Below are 16,641 nucleotides of genomic sequence, written 5' to 3'. Positions count from 1 at the left end.
GTTTCTTCGGGAACTCGCCGAAGCCCTGCAGGGGGCCGGATCCTGCCGGAGGTACCCTCGCGCCCGGTCATGGGGGGCGCCCAGACCTCGTAAGAGAGGCGAGGCGGCGCCGAGGGCGGCGGTGCCCCGGGTCCCCGCGCCGGCCCCGCCGCTGCGGTAGCCGCGAGCGCGCCACGCCGCCCAGCCTCCTGCAGCAGCGGCTCGTCAGTGCAACGCGAGCCGGCTCCGTGCCTTCCAGGAGTGCCTGCATCCTTCGTTTGGGCTTCACCGCTGTCCTGGGTGAAAATGGCTGTCTAGACTAAAATGTGCCAGAAGGGACCAAGCAGTGGATACCCAGCCTGCTAAGAACTCGGAAGCTCCGAGACCTGGAAGGGGAGGAGCTCTCGCCTCTGAAAAGTGCAGTCATGAATTCTGGAGTTGCCATGAAATATGGAAACGACTCCTCGGCCGAGCTGAGTGAGGTAAGAAACAGCTGAGGTCAGGAGCTCTGGTTTCTTAGGCATTTGCTTTGCTACACCACCTCCCCCCGCTCCCCATCTCTCACTTCCCTACACGCCACCGCCTCGCGCTCCCAGTCTGGATGCAGCGCAATTAAAGATTAATAGATTTTCTGGATCTTGTTTTAACTTGTTGTGCTACTCAGGAAATGACCTGAACTGGCTTGATGTTTCGGTCTGAAACGGGTGTCTTAAAAAAAGGAACAAGCTCGCACCCAAAGCGTTTTACTCCAAACGCTAAAGCGTTTTACTCCCCGTGGTCTGGGTCCCCTGTCCCTTCCCACCACCCTTCCTCCAGTGGCGTGTACCACATTCCCTTTCCTAGTCGGCAAAATACACGGGGGTCCCAGCTGAGCTCAGTCTGACGGTAAGTAATTTGGTGAGGCCCGGGGGCTTGTTGGAGCCCTGAGCCTGCCACTGGCTCCCACGTGTACTTCAATTCAGGCAAGGTGGTCTTTCCTCGGAGGAGACTAATGACCCGCGCTGGGGAGGGGGGTGGAGAGGAAACACATCAAAGCGACTTAGAACTTTATTTCCTGCCCCGGACTGGACTCCTGAGTCTTTAAGGCAAGCACATTTGCAATTCCCGGCTCCTGCAGTAACAAATCCACTTGAGTGTTGGAGACCAGCTTTGAAATTAAAGCTTCATGAAACGGTATGCAAATATATGAGTGGTCAGATGCTGGAGGCCACCTTTTTTGATGACTTTAGGGATGCGTCTGGCACATGCCAACCCCCACCCCCCATCTCTCAGGCTTTGAATACCTGGAAAGTGGTGATGGGAAACCTACAGAACTGGATGCTCAGAAGAGAGGAGGAAGTCTGTGTGATCGCTGTCTACAGCAGGAGGCTTGGTGGCTGTGGATTTTCCTCTTAACATCATCCCTGAGCCGTTTTGGGGCAAAACAGTCTGTGCTTCTTGAGTATGGCTGGAGAGAGCAAAGGGGAAGAAAAGGAGCCCTGTGAAAAACAGCCGGAAGGCAGACAGAGGTGATGTCAGATTACCATCTGTGAAGGGAAAATGAAAGGATGGAGCCCTCTCCAGGGGCTGAGGGCTGGTGCTGGGGAAGCACCGGGGTGTAGGCGGGGGAAACCTGAGGAGGTCTGAGGCCGATATCCAGCAGTGAGGACAGTTGGCCCCTGCCTGGTGCTCTGAGTGTTTTGGTGCTGAGTTGTCCCAGCTCCCATTTGAAACAGCATTGTGAGATGTTGGCCAGATGAGGTAAAGGCCTTTCTTAATCCCTGTGGTTTTCCCTGTGATGCAGATGCTAAGAGTGAGGGCTTCACTTAAAAACGGGAGGTAGGGGAAGAGGTTCAAAGACCCAAGTGATTTTTGCCAATTTTACATGTGGGGAGAGGTTTCACATCTAAAATAGAACCCACAACCCCACTCCACTAATACCACTGTTAAAGGAGAAGCCTTTGACGTGTCTTCTAAAGTCATTTAAGATAAGAAACCAAGAGACTCACTGACTCAGAGAGCGAACTTATGGTTGCTGAGGGGAGGGGATAGTTAGAGTTTGGGCTGGACATGAACACCCTGCTGTAATTAAAATGGATAACCAATAAGGACCTGCTATAGAGCACAGGGAACTCTGCCCAGTGTTATGTGGCGGCCTGGATGGGAGGGGAGTTTGGGGGAGAATGGATACATGGATATGTATGGTTGAGTCCCTTCCCTGTTCACCCGAAATTAACAGTCACAACATTGTTAATTGGCTGTACCCCAATACAAAATAGAAAGTTTAAAAAAAATTAAGAAATCAAAGGCATGTATCTTGCAGAGTCTTTACCAGGCCCTTCATATTGTTTGTTTATGTGTGGCAACTTTAAGTCTCTGTCACCCGAGAAGTATGTATTCAGGTACCTTTGTTTAAAAAATGAATCACAGGTTTAGGGTGAAGGTGACTAGAATGCTGACGAGAGAGAAAGGAGGCTTGGATTGGCTTGAATAGTATTGGCACAGTCAGTGAGTGCATTAGATGAGCTGAGAGCACCTATGAAACTCAAGTGGGAGGTATGACGCTCCATTATGTGCCTGGCTGTATCCACTCTTGGAAAACCCTGTGGCCAGGTGAAAGCGCTGAGGGAGCTTCATGGCCCCTGCATTAGTTGGAGAGGTATAATAGAGCATTATAGAACATCGTTTTGTTCCCAAGACAGTAAATAAGTTTCTATCCCGGCTGTGTCCTTCACTGTTTCCTCTCCTTTGCTTCCACGGCTGCTCATTTGTTTCTTGCTGGATTCCACTTCTAGGTCTAGTGACTTACTTCCACTCTGTCCCCCCAATCTTGAGTTTCCCTGCAAATTAAGTAGTTGGGATGGACTTTAAGAATAGTTTGATACACACACACACACACACACACACATATATATTTAAGTACTTTTTTTTTTGGCTGTGCTGCACATCTTTTGGGATTTTAGTTCCCTGACCAGGAATCGAACTTGTGCCCCCTGCAATGGAAGCGCGGAGTCCTGGACCACCAGAGAAATCCCCCATATTTTAGATCATGGTATATGTAAAGAGAATTTGTAAGCAAAGGAAGGTTGTGTGAGTCATACCTTGTGGACCCTAAATCTCAGTTCACTTTATCATGGGCAGTATGTGCAGCAATTGCCTTCTCTGTAGTATCCATGGAGCAGTATCCATATGGATCCATAGACCTGAATACAGGTCATTTGTATTTCTCATTAAGGTCCGTGATGTAAAGGAGAGTTTCCTATTTTCACTGTAATTTTTTTCTTAAACACTGGTTTTGCTTTAATGTCTTGGCGGGCAGAGTTGCCAGTCCTCTTTTATTAAGACCTACCTTTTGGTGATGTAGCTCTTACTGCCCAGGAGCCTCAAAGCTGTGTGGAGGTCACCTTGGGGTCAGATTGAGCCTGATGCTCACCAGGCATTTTAGGGGCAGGAAGAGTAGTGATATTGCCTTGCCTTATGCTGGGTATCATGAACAAGACGCTGTCTCATTGGTGTTGACTTAAGAGCTTAGCCCTTCTACAAGTGTTCTCTAGCCACCAGAGTCATTGCCTCTTATACAATATTGTTGACACTGACGCTGTAGCATCCTAACCAAGGGGGAGTGACTGAAAGCAGTTTCTTGTTATCATTTGCTGGTCCTATTGGTGACAGCAGCTAGCTTGGTCCCCATTGGCCTTTGCCTGCAGAGCCCCAGGAATGCTTGGGTGTAAGAGAGGCAGGAGGCGTGTGGATGTGAAGGATTCGTGGTGATCAGGAGACCAGCTGGGTATTGGGCATGAGGACTTTAAAAATGGAAAAACAGGAAGTTCAGGAATGTGCTCCTTTTGTGTCTTTATTTTAAACAATAGCTGTTTAAGATTCTGTGAGATAATAAGAGACAGTAAAATTGTCTCTACCTGTGGTCATATTGATGACCACAAATGATTTTATCAGGTCTAAACATTTTAATCAAAGTGAACTAATCCTTATCATTGACAACAACACAACGAAAGGAAAATTTGAGAAGCGTGAGTTGGCTATTCTTTTTCCTTGTATATTGGCTGTCCTTATCAAAGGCTGTTTTTCTTTTCCTAACACCAAGTTAAGGAAGGACTTCAACACCAGACAAATTTAAAAGTACTTAGAAAATTAAATGCTTGACTTTCAGGTCCTCTCCCCCTTGATCAAGAAACTGAATGAACACACTTTCAGTGGCATTAGATTAAATTCTCCCAAACTTTGTCAAGGAAAGGCCACTAAATCTTCCTCATTGCCGTGCGTTTTCTGTCAGCAATTAGTTCTCTTTGTCTTGGTTAAAACTTGTGGGACCAGTATGTAGTTGAACCTTATTTCACTGTCATAATCACATTTTTTTGTTCTTAGAATTATTCAGACCTTGGAAAGCTGTCTTAAGGTACAGCGTTATGAGGGTCATGACATGAATTTATCTTCACAGGATAGCCGTGGACTGAATCTGCTTGCCTGATAGACAGCTGCCTATTTATGTAGCAAACTAAAATTTTGTCTTTAAGGGTTTGTTCTTGCTTGGCAGTGATTAAAACCTCCTGTCCAAAGCAATCAGTGTATATTCTTTGCTTTTTAAACTTCAAGCAATGAATAGGTAAAATTCTCCCATCACTATTTACTTTGAAACCTTAGTTGCCCCAAAAGAAATCATATGTCCCTTAACCCTGTCCTTCTTTCTTTATTCAAAGCCTCTCTCATGAGATTATTCCACTCCTGAATGTAGGTTATAGAGGCGACTCCTCGTACTTTCACCATTCACTTGTTGCGTAGCTACTGAAACCCATATTTTTATTGGTACTCTAATTAAGAAGTGGATTTGTACAGGAGAAAATTGTTCTCTAGATGAGAGAATCATACAAGATAATCCAAGTGGCTGTCTCACAGATGTATTTACTCTACATCATCAAGTTTGCAAAATATCAGGGTTGGAAGATCTGCTGATACACCCACACCTTTTTTCTACTTCTTTCTTACAGGAAAGAAGTCCTTTTGGAATCACGCTTCATTGTAATGAGCTGTCTACTGTCAGTCTTAGACACAAACCAGTAGCCTCAGAATAGCAGTGTCACAGAGGCTGTGCACATAGGAGGTGTTGAACAAATGTTTGAATGAACGCCCTGCCTCTTCTCTGTCTCTTCCCTTTTCATAAACATAGAATTTGAACAACCGATTTGAGTGCTTGGTCTGAGGATATTTTTGGCTGTCCATGGCTGTGTAACAAACTGCCCCCCAAATTTAAAGGCTTAAAATACCAATCTTACTTGTGATTTTGCAGTTTGGGGCAGGGCTGGAGGCGGTTGGACTTGTGTCCGTGACTGCAGCTACATGTCCACCTCCAAAACGGCTTAATAACGTGGCTGGCCAGTGTGTGCTGGCTGTGGGCTGGGAGGTCACCTCACCTCTCTCCCACCCGGGCCTGCCCCTGTGCTGCTTGGGTTTCCTCTCAGCATGGCAGCTAGGTTCCCAGGAGGGAGTGAAAGCTGCCAATTCTTTTGAAATGTAGGACTGAAATTGGCAAGAGTCATATCTGTATTCTGTTGTTAGAACAGCTATATGCTTAGCCCAGATTCAGAGGGGTGAAGAAAGAGATCCCACCTCTTCAAGGGGATTTGATAAAGCATTTGCAACCATTTTTAATCTAGCACAGAAGTCACAAAACAAGAGCCATGCCTAAAATCCTGATCTGCTAATTCCCAATGGCTGGCAATAACTTTTGCTGTTTTATTTTGTGTTTTTAGCCATTAATTTGGTGGTTTGTATAGATAACACTTTCTAAGCATTTTCTAGCTATTCACTCACTTAATTAACAAAAACCCTATGACATACATTCTATGATGTCCATGTTACGGGTAGAGAAATTAAGGCATAAGAGATGAAAACCCTTATGAAGATTATACAGATCATGAATGGTGGTGTCAGACTTTGAGGCCAGTTGGTCTTTCTCCAGAATCTACCATTCCTCTAGTGGTGCTTTTTGTTAGTTTCTAGTGTTATTCTCAGCTTTTCATCCTATTTTCCTAGGAGGAAGTTTTCTATTTGATAAGCCTGTTTAACTTGATTTGTGTTGTAATCTCTATGCAATGCCCAGGTAAATTTTTTTTGACAAGAATGAAATGAGTATGCTCATTGCCTTCACTTTCAAGTGGTTGAAGAATTCTAGACACTGATTTTCAAGAGCCTTAAAAGGAGATTTATTGATAAGGAGTAGGGCAGTCTTCAGCCAAGAAGGCCTTCCTTCTGTCCCCACTTAAACTGAAGGAAGATGAGGCCGCGTGACCTCTACCCCACGGCCTGTGTGCCCTGAGGCATTGGAGGAATTCATGCTGCAACATGTGAGGTGCCCGAATGAGAATAAGATGTCCTCTGTGACAAAGATTAGGGTTCTCTCACCCCTGCAGATGGGGCTCTAGACTTCTGCTACAGTTGGCTAAATCACTGGGCTCCTGCTGAGCTCTGAGGTTGATTAAAAAGAAAAAGCAGGTGAGGGGGACAGCCCGGCTGTGGCAGGGCAGCTGCTGCTGGGTCCAGGGGTGGCGCGCGCTGAAGGGGCCGGAGAGACAGTGAGCGTAGCCCAGCAGCAGGCATGAGTCGTGAGGCGGGGCTGACCCGGGTGGCGGCCAAGAAACTCGGGAGGGAGGCCAGTCAGAGACCAGGCAGGCGATTGGAACTTGAGATGGCCCCAGACTTGAATGCAGAGTGAGAACCTTGATTCTGAGGAAGGGCTTTGTCCAGGCAGGAAGTTTGAAAATCAGTCCCAAGACTTTTCACCTTAATGCCTTCTTTAGAGGACTGTGGTTAGGAGGTTTGAGGTGCCAGGACTTTGGGAGGGGCACACATCCAGAGCAGGGAGTATGATGGAGACACTCGCCAAGTAAACTCAAGGTGCTATTTTAATAGCTGCTCAAGGCGAATTTACCTGGCGCACGTTATGTGTAAGGCGTCCCCCCACAGCCAGGCGGTAACTAGAAAATAAAAACTGCATTTACAGAAAGATTAAAAAGTTGGTGATGAAAAAAGATTTGAAATTTAGGTTTTGATTCAAGGAGTCAAACTTCAGGAAACCAAGATTACATTTTGAGTAATCTCTGGATTCTGGGGAAGAGGTTCATGTTAGCGAGATTATAGAATTAGACAAGCTAAGAAAAGGCACAGAAGCTTGATAGTGGTCAGGATGTGGGCTTTTATATCAGCAGGGGGTGGCATGGCAGAGAGAAGTTACTGGGAATTGTGTTCTCACCTCCCCTAAGTGCACCTGAATTCCTAGCAGTGGCCAACTGTTATTCTTGAAGGAAACAGGAAGAGAGTAACCTGGATTATACAGATAAAGAGAAGTTCAATTTATAGAGTAAATATTTACTGGGATCACAAAGCTGTCCTCTCTGTCTATCAAATGCCCCTTTTCTCTTGCTTAACAGAAGCAGCTAACATTAATACAAAAGGGAAAGAGGACACCTTTTAGAAAGTTTGCATTATCATAAGGAATGACTGAGGTTATAAAGCACTTTTTATGTAAATCTTTCAGTATATCTTTGAAACAGCAGAGGAAATTAAACTCTGAGACAATTGAGGTGAAAAAAAAAATCTCGGGCATTAACAGCTGTTGATTCTACGTGCCCGTACAAAAAGCTGTAAATTAGGCATTGTTAACTTTGTAAAGAGCAGTCAAAGTCTGTTGGGCTGGAAGAGTTGTGTGGTGAAGCTACTCCGTGCTTTGATGGGCGGGACATTGTGAGGCAGAGTACTTGTCAGGAGGTGTGGTTGGTGCTTGGAACGCGTGCTGTGCCAGGACATGTGGGCCCCGAGATGGAAATGCTCTCTTAAGCCAAAGGCTGTGTTGTTCCGTCACCTGAGAACAGAAAGCTTCACAAAGCCTCAGTGTGTGCAGGCACATCAGTGACGGACTCCAGCTGGATTTGTGAGAATATGGAAGCAGTTGTCAAAGGAAGAATGCCAAGGTGGAAAAAGATTGCCCAGCGATTAGAAAAGCAGTGGATCCTCTGGTCGGTTGCACGGTGAGAGTGGGGTAATGGCTTGTCCCTGTTTCCTATGGGTTGTGTTGACTTGTTCATAGAATACATGGCACACTTGCAGGGACTTCTTGCTCCTGCCCGGGTCCTACTCAGCCTCCCAGGTTAGTCATTCTTTCCTCATCTGTGTTCAGAATATTTACTTTATCCACAACGTCCCTGGGAGAGCATGCGATCTTTGAAAGCAGGCACAGAGTGAAACCCATCACAGTATTGCCGGCACCTCGTCAATATGTGACTCAGGGCATCCACAGGCTTCATATTTTTGGACCAGACAGCAGTTACCTCATAGTGTGACAGATGTGTTGGGTTGACCACTTACGTATTTTGGTTAAAGGACACATGTGAAAAACTTTAGTTTGATCATTATATTACTGTAACATTCTCTATTCCTAGCTCATTTTTCCATTCAACAAACATTATGTGCCTTCTATCTGCCAGGTGCTGTTCTTCGGTGTGGGGTTATAGAAACAAAACTGATGCAGTCCCTGTTTTTATGAATATGACATTCCAGTTGCAAACAGACAACACGCATGACAGATACAGCCAGTGGGGATGCACAGGAGGAAGGAAGAGTGAAGGAGGGAGGGATGCTATTTCAGTGGTCAGGGAAGACCTGTCTGCGGGAATCTGTGAACTGAGATCTGAAGGCAAGGAGGATGGAGTCATGCACAGATGATGAGGACCGTTTCAGGCAGTGGGACAAATAAAGATCAAGGTCAGAGGCCAGAGCGTGCATGGTGTGTGTCTGCAAGGAGATGTGCCTTGGAGTGCAGTGAGCAAGGGGAGAGTGGAAGGAGGTGAGGTCAGGGAAGATAGTTCTGGTGAGATCACCTGTCTCTTTGTAGACTTTGGAGAAGAATCTGGATTTCTCTGGAGTGTTTTAAAAATACACCTGAATTGATTTTTTAAAAATCCTATTTGTGTGTGTGTGTGTGCTTCTGAGGGGCTGGGGCAGGAAGATGTCCTCAGGAACGGGAGGCGCTAGCAAAGAAAAGGCCAGGAAGGTTGTGTCCCAAAAGTCAATAAAAAAAAACTGTTCTCAGAAAAGGTAGAGCGATCTGTCATGCTTCCCCTTTTGTTTCCTTCACTCTCTTAAAGCCTTTGCATATGCCCAGACTTTCAAATGGTGTCATTTTCTGCGAGCAGAAATTGTTGTATGCGCTAAAATAAACTATAATTATTTTCGAACATCCTCAGAGTATGTGAGTATGCTTTTACCTTGAGAGGAATGGTTTAAAGGACTAAGTGATGTGGACATTGGCCAAGAATGATTTGAAAACTGCTTTCCCTCCTTTGATGGATGGTTCAGCATTGATGCATGCTGATATAGAGAGTATAGGTGGGTTCTGAGTTAGGAAAAACTGACCTCTGTTTTCCGCTGTCACTTACTTGACTTTTTTATGAACTTTCATATTCGTTTACTGACTTATAACCAGTATAGCTCCAAGGAGCCTGGAATGTTGATACTTTTTTCCTTTTGAAAAGCATAGCTATTTAGCAGTCAGATCATGACCAGAAAGTTGCCAGGTAAGCCTGGAATTAGACGAAGGAGATGTTTCTGTTGGGTGGCGCCATTAAGAACTTCTTTGATTTGCATTTTGTTTTATCCAAGCCATTTGCATGATTGATGAGGAAGCTGAGGCATGAAGCCTGGTTAGTGGCAGAGGAGAAGTGTAAAACCAGATTTTTTCCCCTTAACTCCCAGGGATAATTTTTCCTCTTCTGCTTCAACTTCCTCAGTTTCTATGTCACAGGATTTGTTTTAAAGTGTGTTTTATGATAATCGTCTGCAATTATTTTAAGAGGTGAAAGTCTAATTCTTCTGTATTCTCATCTACATATGGCATTACTACTAAATCACACTATTAAAATAATTGGAAAAATTTATTTTTAGCTCTAAGTATGATTTTGGCATATATTGTAGTAGTCTGCACTCCATGGGTTTTATTGGTCAAGATCGTTGGGGTCTACCAGGTAAAAAATCCAGAAGAGCAGTATGTTCTATCTGGGGGAGTAGCTAGATGACCTTGCTGTCTGTCGATAGTGCAGGACTTAGTCAATCATTCTAGCCTTTTTTTCTTTTTAATTATAGTAAAATATAAGTCATAAAATTAACTGTCTTAACCATTTTAAGGGTGCTGTTCTGTGGCATTAAGTACATTCACATTATTGTGCAACCTTCATAACCATCCATCTCCAGCACTTCTTCACCTTCTCCAACTGAAACTCTGGCCATCAAACACTCCCCATTTCCTTCCTCTCCCTGGTAACTACCATTTTGCTTTCTGCCCCTCTGAATTTGACTCGTCTTGATACCTCAAGTTTCATAAAATATTTATTCCTTCGTGATTGGTTTGTTTCCCTTAGCATAATGTCTTCTGGGTTCATTGATGCTGTAGCACATGTGAGAACGTCCTTTTTATGACTGAATGATAATCTGCTGTTCAGTTCAGTCGCTCAGTCCTGTCTGACTCTGCGACCCCATGGACTACAGCACACCAGGCCTCCCTGTCCATCACAAACTCCAGAGTTCAGTGAAATTCATGTCCATAGAGTCAGTGATGCCATCCAACCATCTCATCCTCTGTTGTCCCCATCTCCTCCTGCCTTCAACCTTTCCCAGCATCAGGGTCTTTTCAAATGAGTCTGCTCTTCGCATCAGGTGGCCAAAGGATTGGAGTTTCAGCTTCAACATCAGTCCTTCCAATGAACACCCAGGACTGACCTCCTTTAGGATTGACTGGTTGGATCTCCTTGCAGTCCAAGGGACTCTCAGGAGTCTTCTCCAACACCACAGTCCAAAAGCATCAATTCTTTGGCACTTAGCTTTCATTATAGTCCAACTCTTACATCTATACATGACCACTGGAAGAACCATAGCTTTGACCAGATGGACCTCTGTTGGCAAAGTAATGTCTCTGCTTTTTAATATGCTGTCTAGGTTGGTCATAGATTTTCTTCCAAGGAGCAAGTGTCTTTTAATTTCATGGCTGCAGTCACCATCTGCAGTGATTTTGGAGCCCAGAAAAATAAAATCTGTTACTATTTCCACTGTTTCCCATCTATTTGCCATGTTATGTTTGGTTTATCCTTTCATCTGTCAATGGACACTTGGGTTGCCTCTACTTCATGGCTATTGTGAAAAATTCTGTGATGCCTGTGGGTATGCAAATATCTGTTGGACTCCTTGTTTTCACTTTATTTGGGTACATTCCCAGAAGTAGGGTTGCTCGAGCATGTATGAATTCCATGTTTCACTTTGCAGGTAATAGCCATACCATTTTAGAAGCTGCTCCACTTTACATCCTTCCCACCAGCAATGCAGAGATTCCAACTTCTTCACATCCTTGCCAACACTTCTTTTCTGTTTTATTTTGCTTTTTAAATAATAGCCATGGATATGAAGTGTTATTTACTTGTGGTTCCTCTTTTTATTTCCCTAATGATTACTGATTTTGAGCATCTTTTCACATGCTTATTGGCCCTGTCTTTGTCAGAGAAATCTCTGTTCAAGTCTGCATCCATTTGTTTGATCGAATTATACAGGAAATTTTTTGTTGTTGCACAATAGGAGTGCTTCATGTATTTGGACATTGGTTCTCTATTCCTCTTCTCCTTTGTCCACGTCTGCTTTTTCTCTGTGGTTGGAGCTTTGCACAGCCTCTGGCTCCTTGATGTTTCCAGATGGAGTTACTGTGAGTGTAAAATGAGGCATGAACCGAACACTGCTTCTGCATGGAAAACAGATGGGCTCACTCAAGCCCAGGAGACTCCTTCCTCTACAATGTCCAGGAATAAGTAACTCTCTGATGCATCGTGAGGCCAGCGCTGCTTTCTCTGGCCAACACCCAGCAGCTCTCCCCCTGCTGCTGTATACATACAGACTAGGTTATCTCAAGCAGTGTTAGGCACCAGAGTTAGCAGTTATGTTCAGAGCACTTGAAGAGTTATGCTGCTCCACTGACATGCAGTGATTTCACAGTATTTAAGGAGGATTTTTTAGGAGAGGGCTTTAGCAAGAGGGGCCTGTGGAGAGTAGCCAGGAAGTCTGAGGCTGGTCTGTTAGATTAGATAACTGTTACTTTATTTCTTGGTGCTGTGAATCTAATCCTGGTTAAACCAAAATCTAATTTATTTTCATGCTTGATTGGGAGCATTTTTGAGTAAGTATTTGGATGAGAGTGAGCATGGACTCGGAGCACTGTGGGAAGGAGATAGTCCAGGGCTGCTCTGCCTGGGCTGATTATTAATCAGGGGTTAGTAGTGAGGAGGGGAAAGTAGGTGAGTTGGACCCCAGGACAGGAGTTTTGACTTCCAGTGGGTAGATTTAAACTAAAGTTGGGACCCTCTTTTTTCAGGATGCTTTGATGTACTCAGAGGTCTGCCTTCTGGTGTGATTAATAGAGTGACTCTTCAGACTGTTTCTCCTTTGGGGCTTCTGAGATGCTGATGAAAATGCTGTCTGGACATACATGTTTTATAATTAAGGCCAAAGAAAGTGATGTGATGAAACTGCCTTTAAGCCCTTTAATTCCCCCAGTGTCGGAGACAGGGCGCCCTTCTTATTTGGCATTGGAGTGCCCCAACCAGCAATGTGGACATCTTGGGATCAGGGTACTATGTTGAATGACCCAAGAGGAAAGTCTCTTATTTGGTCAACTTCTTTACTGACTTCTTCTCTGGGCCAAGTCACTTGATTTATCACTGTAGTTTGTTCATCTGCAAAACTGTGTGGTGAAGCTGTGTGCTCTGAAATCACAGCTCTGCCACTTCCTAGCTAGGCGATCTGGAATCAGTTGCTTTTCTGGGCTGCACATTCTCAATTATAAAATAGTGAAAATTCACTTTGGTGAAGACCAGTGACATAAACTATGTAATGCTTATCAAAGTGCCTGATAAATACTAGTAGTTAGCTCTCATAGTATTATTTTTATTATTTTGCTGCTACAGACAGAATATTAGTAGCTGTGGTTGTAAGTGACCACTAAAATTTTTAGAAAAAATTTTTTAAAAGACGTTAAGTGGAGGCAGACTTGTCATGAAGACAATATCCAAGAAAAGAGTTTCACAGCCTACTGATGTTTGCTGGACTTCAATGCCAACAGCTCATTATCTGGGAAAATGTTTTTCCAAATATCGGCAAAAGAAAGGTATTTCCTTTTTTGGATTTATAGAGTCAGAATGTTAATGAGCTAGCAAGTGGCAGTACTAATCACTGAAAAACATTTGTTTTTTTGGCTGTGCCACACACAGCCTGTGGGATCTTGGTTCCCCAACCTGGGATCAAACCCAGGCCCACTGCATTGGAAGCATGGAGTCTTAACCACTGGACTGCCAGGGAAGTCCCTACTAATTACTTTTTTTTTTTTTTTACTTTTATTTGCATTTATTTTCTGCAGCATTTATTCCCGGGCCATAAGTTTTTGTTTCTTCAGTTTCTTCTGGGATATCTTTTTCTCCTGTGCAGCCTCCTCTTCTGGTTTAGGAACAATCTGTTCTTTTTCAGTAAGGATCATCTCAGTGTGGCAGGGAGAGCTCATGTAGGGCTTGATCCGACCGTGAGCTCTGTAAGTCCTGCGCCGCATCTTGGAGGCTTTGTTCACTTGGATGTGCTCAGTGACCAGAGAATCTACATCTAAGCCCTTAAGTTCAGCATTACTCTGCATTTTTGAGCATGTGTAGTAAAAATTCAGCACTCTTTTTGGGTCACTGACCCTGCGTCCAGCCCCAGTGTTTGGCCTGTGCACACCTGCCAACTCCACCGCTGTAACTACGGAATGGCCCACTTTGCTTCTTTAAAGTGACATCCTTCAGATACTTGGTGGCTTTTCAGATATGCATACCCTTTATGGCCTGGGCAGTCTCACGAGTGTTCTTAAAGTGAACACGAAGATTTGAACCTCTTGATTTGCATGATTTTGTGGGGTTTTCTGGGTCGAGTGAATAGCGCACCATTTTTAAGGGTCAGCTCAGGCCACTTACCAGAAAAGCCCTACTAATTACTTTTAAAAGGTTAGTGTGTTTATCACTTTTATGTCATTTGTTCTAATTTTGTCCCAGCTATAGTGCCATCAAGTCCTCTTTGTGCCCAGGACTGACCTTACGGTGGCCATCCTAGCTGGTGATAGAACACAGGAGAGGGAAAGCCAGCCAGTCACTGCCCATGCCCAGGATAAGGATGCAGTCCAGGGAAACAGATGATGTGCAGGTATTGCTGTTGCATAACTACTACTTTCCTGGAGACACGGTTTTATCAGCGATGCACGCTTTGTGGAGTCCCTTTTAAGTTGTGATCTGTTTACTGTAAGAAGGTTGCTGCCATGTGGGTGGGAGCTTTGCCTCGAAGCACTAACAGATGGGGGAGGCTCCTCTGCCAAAGGAGGGGGCCTTGGTAAGCGGGTTTGAGAGGACTTGAGATGTGCCCCCAGCAGCGAAGTCTATCTCTATTGCTGTGTACAGCTAACTTTTTCAATTTGAAAGAATTTTCTAAAATTCTTGCTTGAGGTTTTGTCTCATGGTCAGAAAGGAGGAAATGCTGGCATATCCTTTTGGGTTCTGAAGTTGTGAAACAGTTTGATCGCTGGCTGAAGAGGGATGTACTTGAGGGCAACGGGAAGGAACCTAACACAAGTCAGCGACCTTAACCCTGGGCTCTCACATCTCACTTTCTGGTTGTGAAGTTTTGGATTCCTTGAACTTGCATCTCCAGCTCATCTCTGAGAATCCTCTTCCAAGGGATAGTATTCATTTCCATGACTTGAGCCACCACCTCGAAGCTGTGGCCTCACAAGTCTGGAACATTCCACCCAGATCAATTTGAATACCTGGCAGGTAAAAGGAGATGTGTGGGTCTTGCATAATACAAAAACTTCTTGTCAGTGTTCTTCCCCCTCCTCCCCACTGCCCTCGCGCACACACACAGTCACGCCAGCCTCCAGAAGGCCTGTGTCAGCTCCCAGTCAGCGGGCTGTCGGGCACCCCGTGGTGTCTGGCAACAAGCACTCCGCCATCTGATCTTGTCACCTGTTTCTCTGCCTCAGGCGCTTACCTGGTGCAGGAGTGGGCAGTGACTGAAGAAATGCGTTATTCTAGCCCATTCTTGCACTGTGGTTGGCAGGACACATGAGCGTTACAAATGATGAAAAGAGTAAAAGGAAAAGACTAAAGAAAGAAAAAGTACACAAAGACAACTACTTTTGTACCAATTACATCATCATCCACCACCAGGTCCCCACTCGCTGAAGCTGGATCTGGGTTACACCTCCCTCCACCTCCTTCTGAAAGCAAACACTGGGCCTTTAGGGACCCACCCAGTATTACTGGGGTTGGAGAGCTTTGTTTGCAGCTGAGGCTCATGGGGGTATCTGGGCTGGCTCTGAGTATTCTCTCTTAGGAAGAGACGAGATCAGAGTGGAAGCTGTTTGGAATCAGGTCCTAGTCCTGTGGGATGGTGGGAGTAGCTCCAGGAGCTAGAATTAGATCGTGCTATTGTATTAGAAATGGTCAATATGAAGGATGGCAATGCAGATATTTTGTTGGAATACTTCAAGTGAAGCAATATGGTACAAAATTACTTCTGTTTCTGTCTTGGAAATATTCCCTCCGTTTATGCATATCATCTTCTGCAGAATTTCCTTCAGTGGAAATGGAAAATTTATGTGAAGGGCAGAGGTGAAGCCTGGCCTCCAGATTGAGTGGGGTTATAATGGGCTTTCCTGGTGACGCAGACACTAAAGAATCTGCCTGCAATGCAAGAAACCTGGGTTCCATCCCTGGGTCGGGAAGATCCCCTGGAGAAAGCAATGGCAACCCACTCCAGTATTGTTGCCTGGAGAATCCCATGGACAGAGGAGCCTGGCGGGCTACAGTCCATGGGGTCACAAAGAGTTGGACATGACTGAGCAACTAACACTTCACTTCACTTCATGCGTATCAAAGGCCTAATCTATACTTTTAAAACTTGTTGCCTTCAGTACAACAAAACTCAACACGGTAATTGTTTTGATATTCAAAAGCATTCTGCTAGAAATGTGATTTTTTTTTTTTTAGAGAGTATTGTTCATTGTTGCTCTGATTAACGTAAAATTATTAGAAATCATGAGAATGATTAACTTAAGGCATTAAACTTAATACCTTTAGCCTTAGCAAAGTTCCCTTCCAAAATAGAAATGAATATGTAGTATTTAAGGGTGAGGGCATGGAGAATAATTCTGTATGTAATTGTGCCCTACATGCAGAAAGACATCCTTGGAAAAGTAGGAAAGTCCCTGCAGTTAATCTTCAGCATTCATTTGCAAGTGACAGAAATATGTTAATTGCTTTTCTTAGATGAATGATTCTTAGTCTGGTGGGAATGATAAAGATTTCAATTCATTCCACTAATTTAGGTTTTTAAAAATTACCAGTGTTCATCGGTTGTGGTATAGAGCTAATAAGGGATTCCAGTGAGGTCCGGGTTACTGGGTAGATTTCATTCAAAGTGTGACTGCAGTAGTCCTTGGTGGCAGAATTACATTTTCATCAAATCAGCCCATGGTGCTTTGGGTGACTGAGTGCCCGGAACCACTGGTGCTTTTGTGGGCTAGATGGGAAGACTGGAGCATATTATGCTATGAAACAGTGAGGC

General features: G+C 44.5%; 1 protein-coding gene across 3 annotated transcripts in view; it reads left to right on the top strand.

Moving 5' to 3' along the window:
- Positions 1–208: 208 nt before the first annotated feature.
- MCC (MCC regulator of WNT signaling pathway) overlaps positions 209–16,641 on the top strand; it is a 300,929-nt gene continuing 284,496 nt past the window's right edge. The window contains exon 1 of one of the 3 annotated variants that reach the window (XM_061158216.1): positions 209–461. In XM_061158216.1, coding sequence (XP_061014199.1) covers positions 405–461 — 57 coding nt within the window. In that variant the 5' untranslated portion in view covers positions 209–404. Of the gene's footprint in view, positions 462–7,939; positions 7,998–16,641 lie in introns of those variants that run through there. The other 2 variants (XM_061158217.1, XM_061158218.1) reach the window with 2 other exon arrangements.

The sequence above is a fragment of the Dama dama genome, chromosome 12 (assembly GCF_033118175.1).
Source record: "Dama dama isolate Ldn47 chromosome 12, ASM3311817v1, whole genome shotgun sequence".
In the NCBI taxonomy this organism is placed as follows: domain Eukaryota; kingdom Metazoa; phylum Chordata; class Mammalia; order Artiodactyla; family Cervidae; genus Dama; species Dama dama.
Note: the sequence above shows the minus strand (reverse complement) of the source record. Positions and strands in the feature narration are given on the sequence as shown.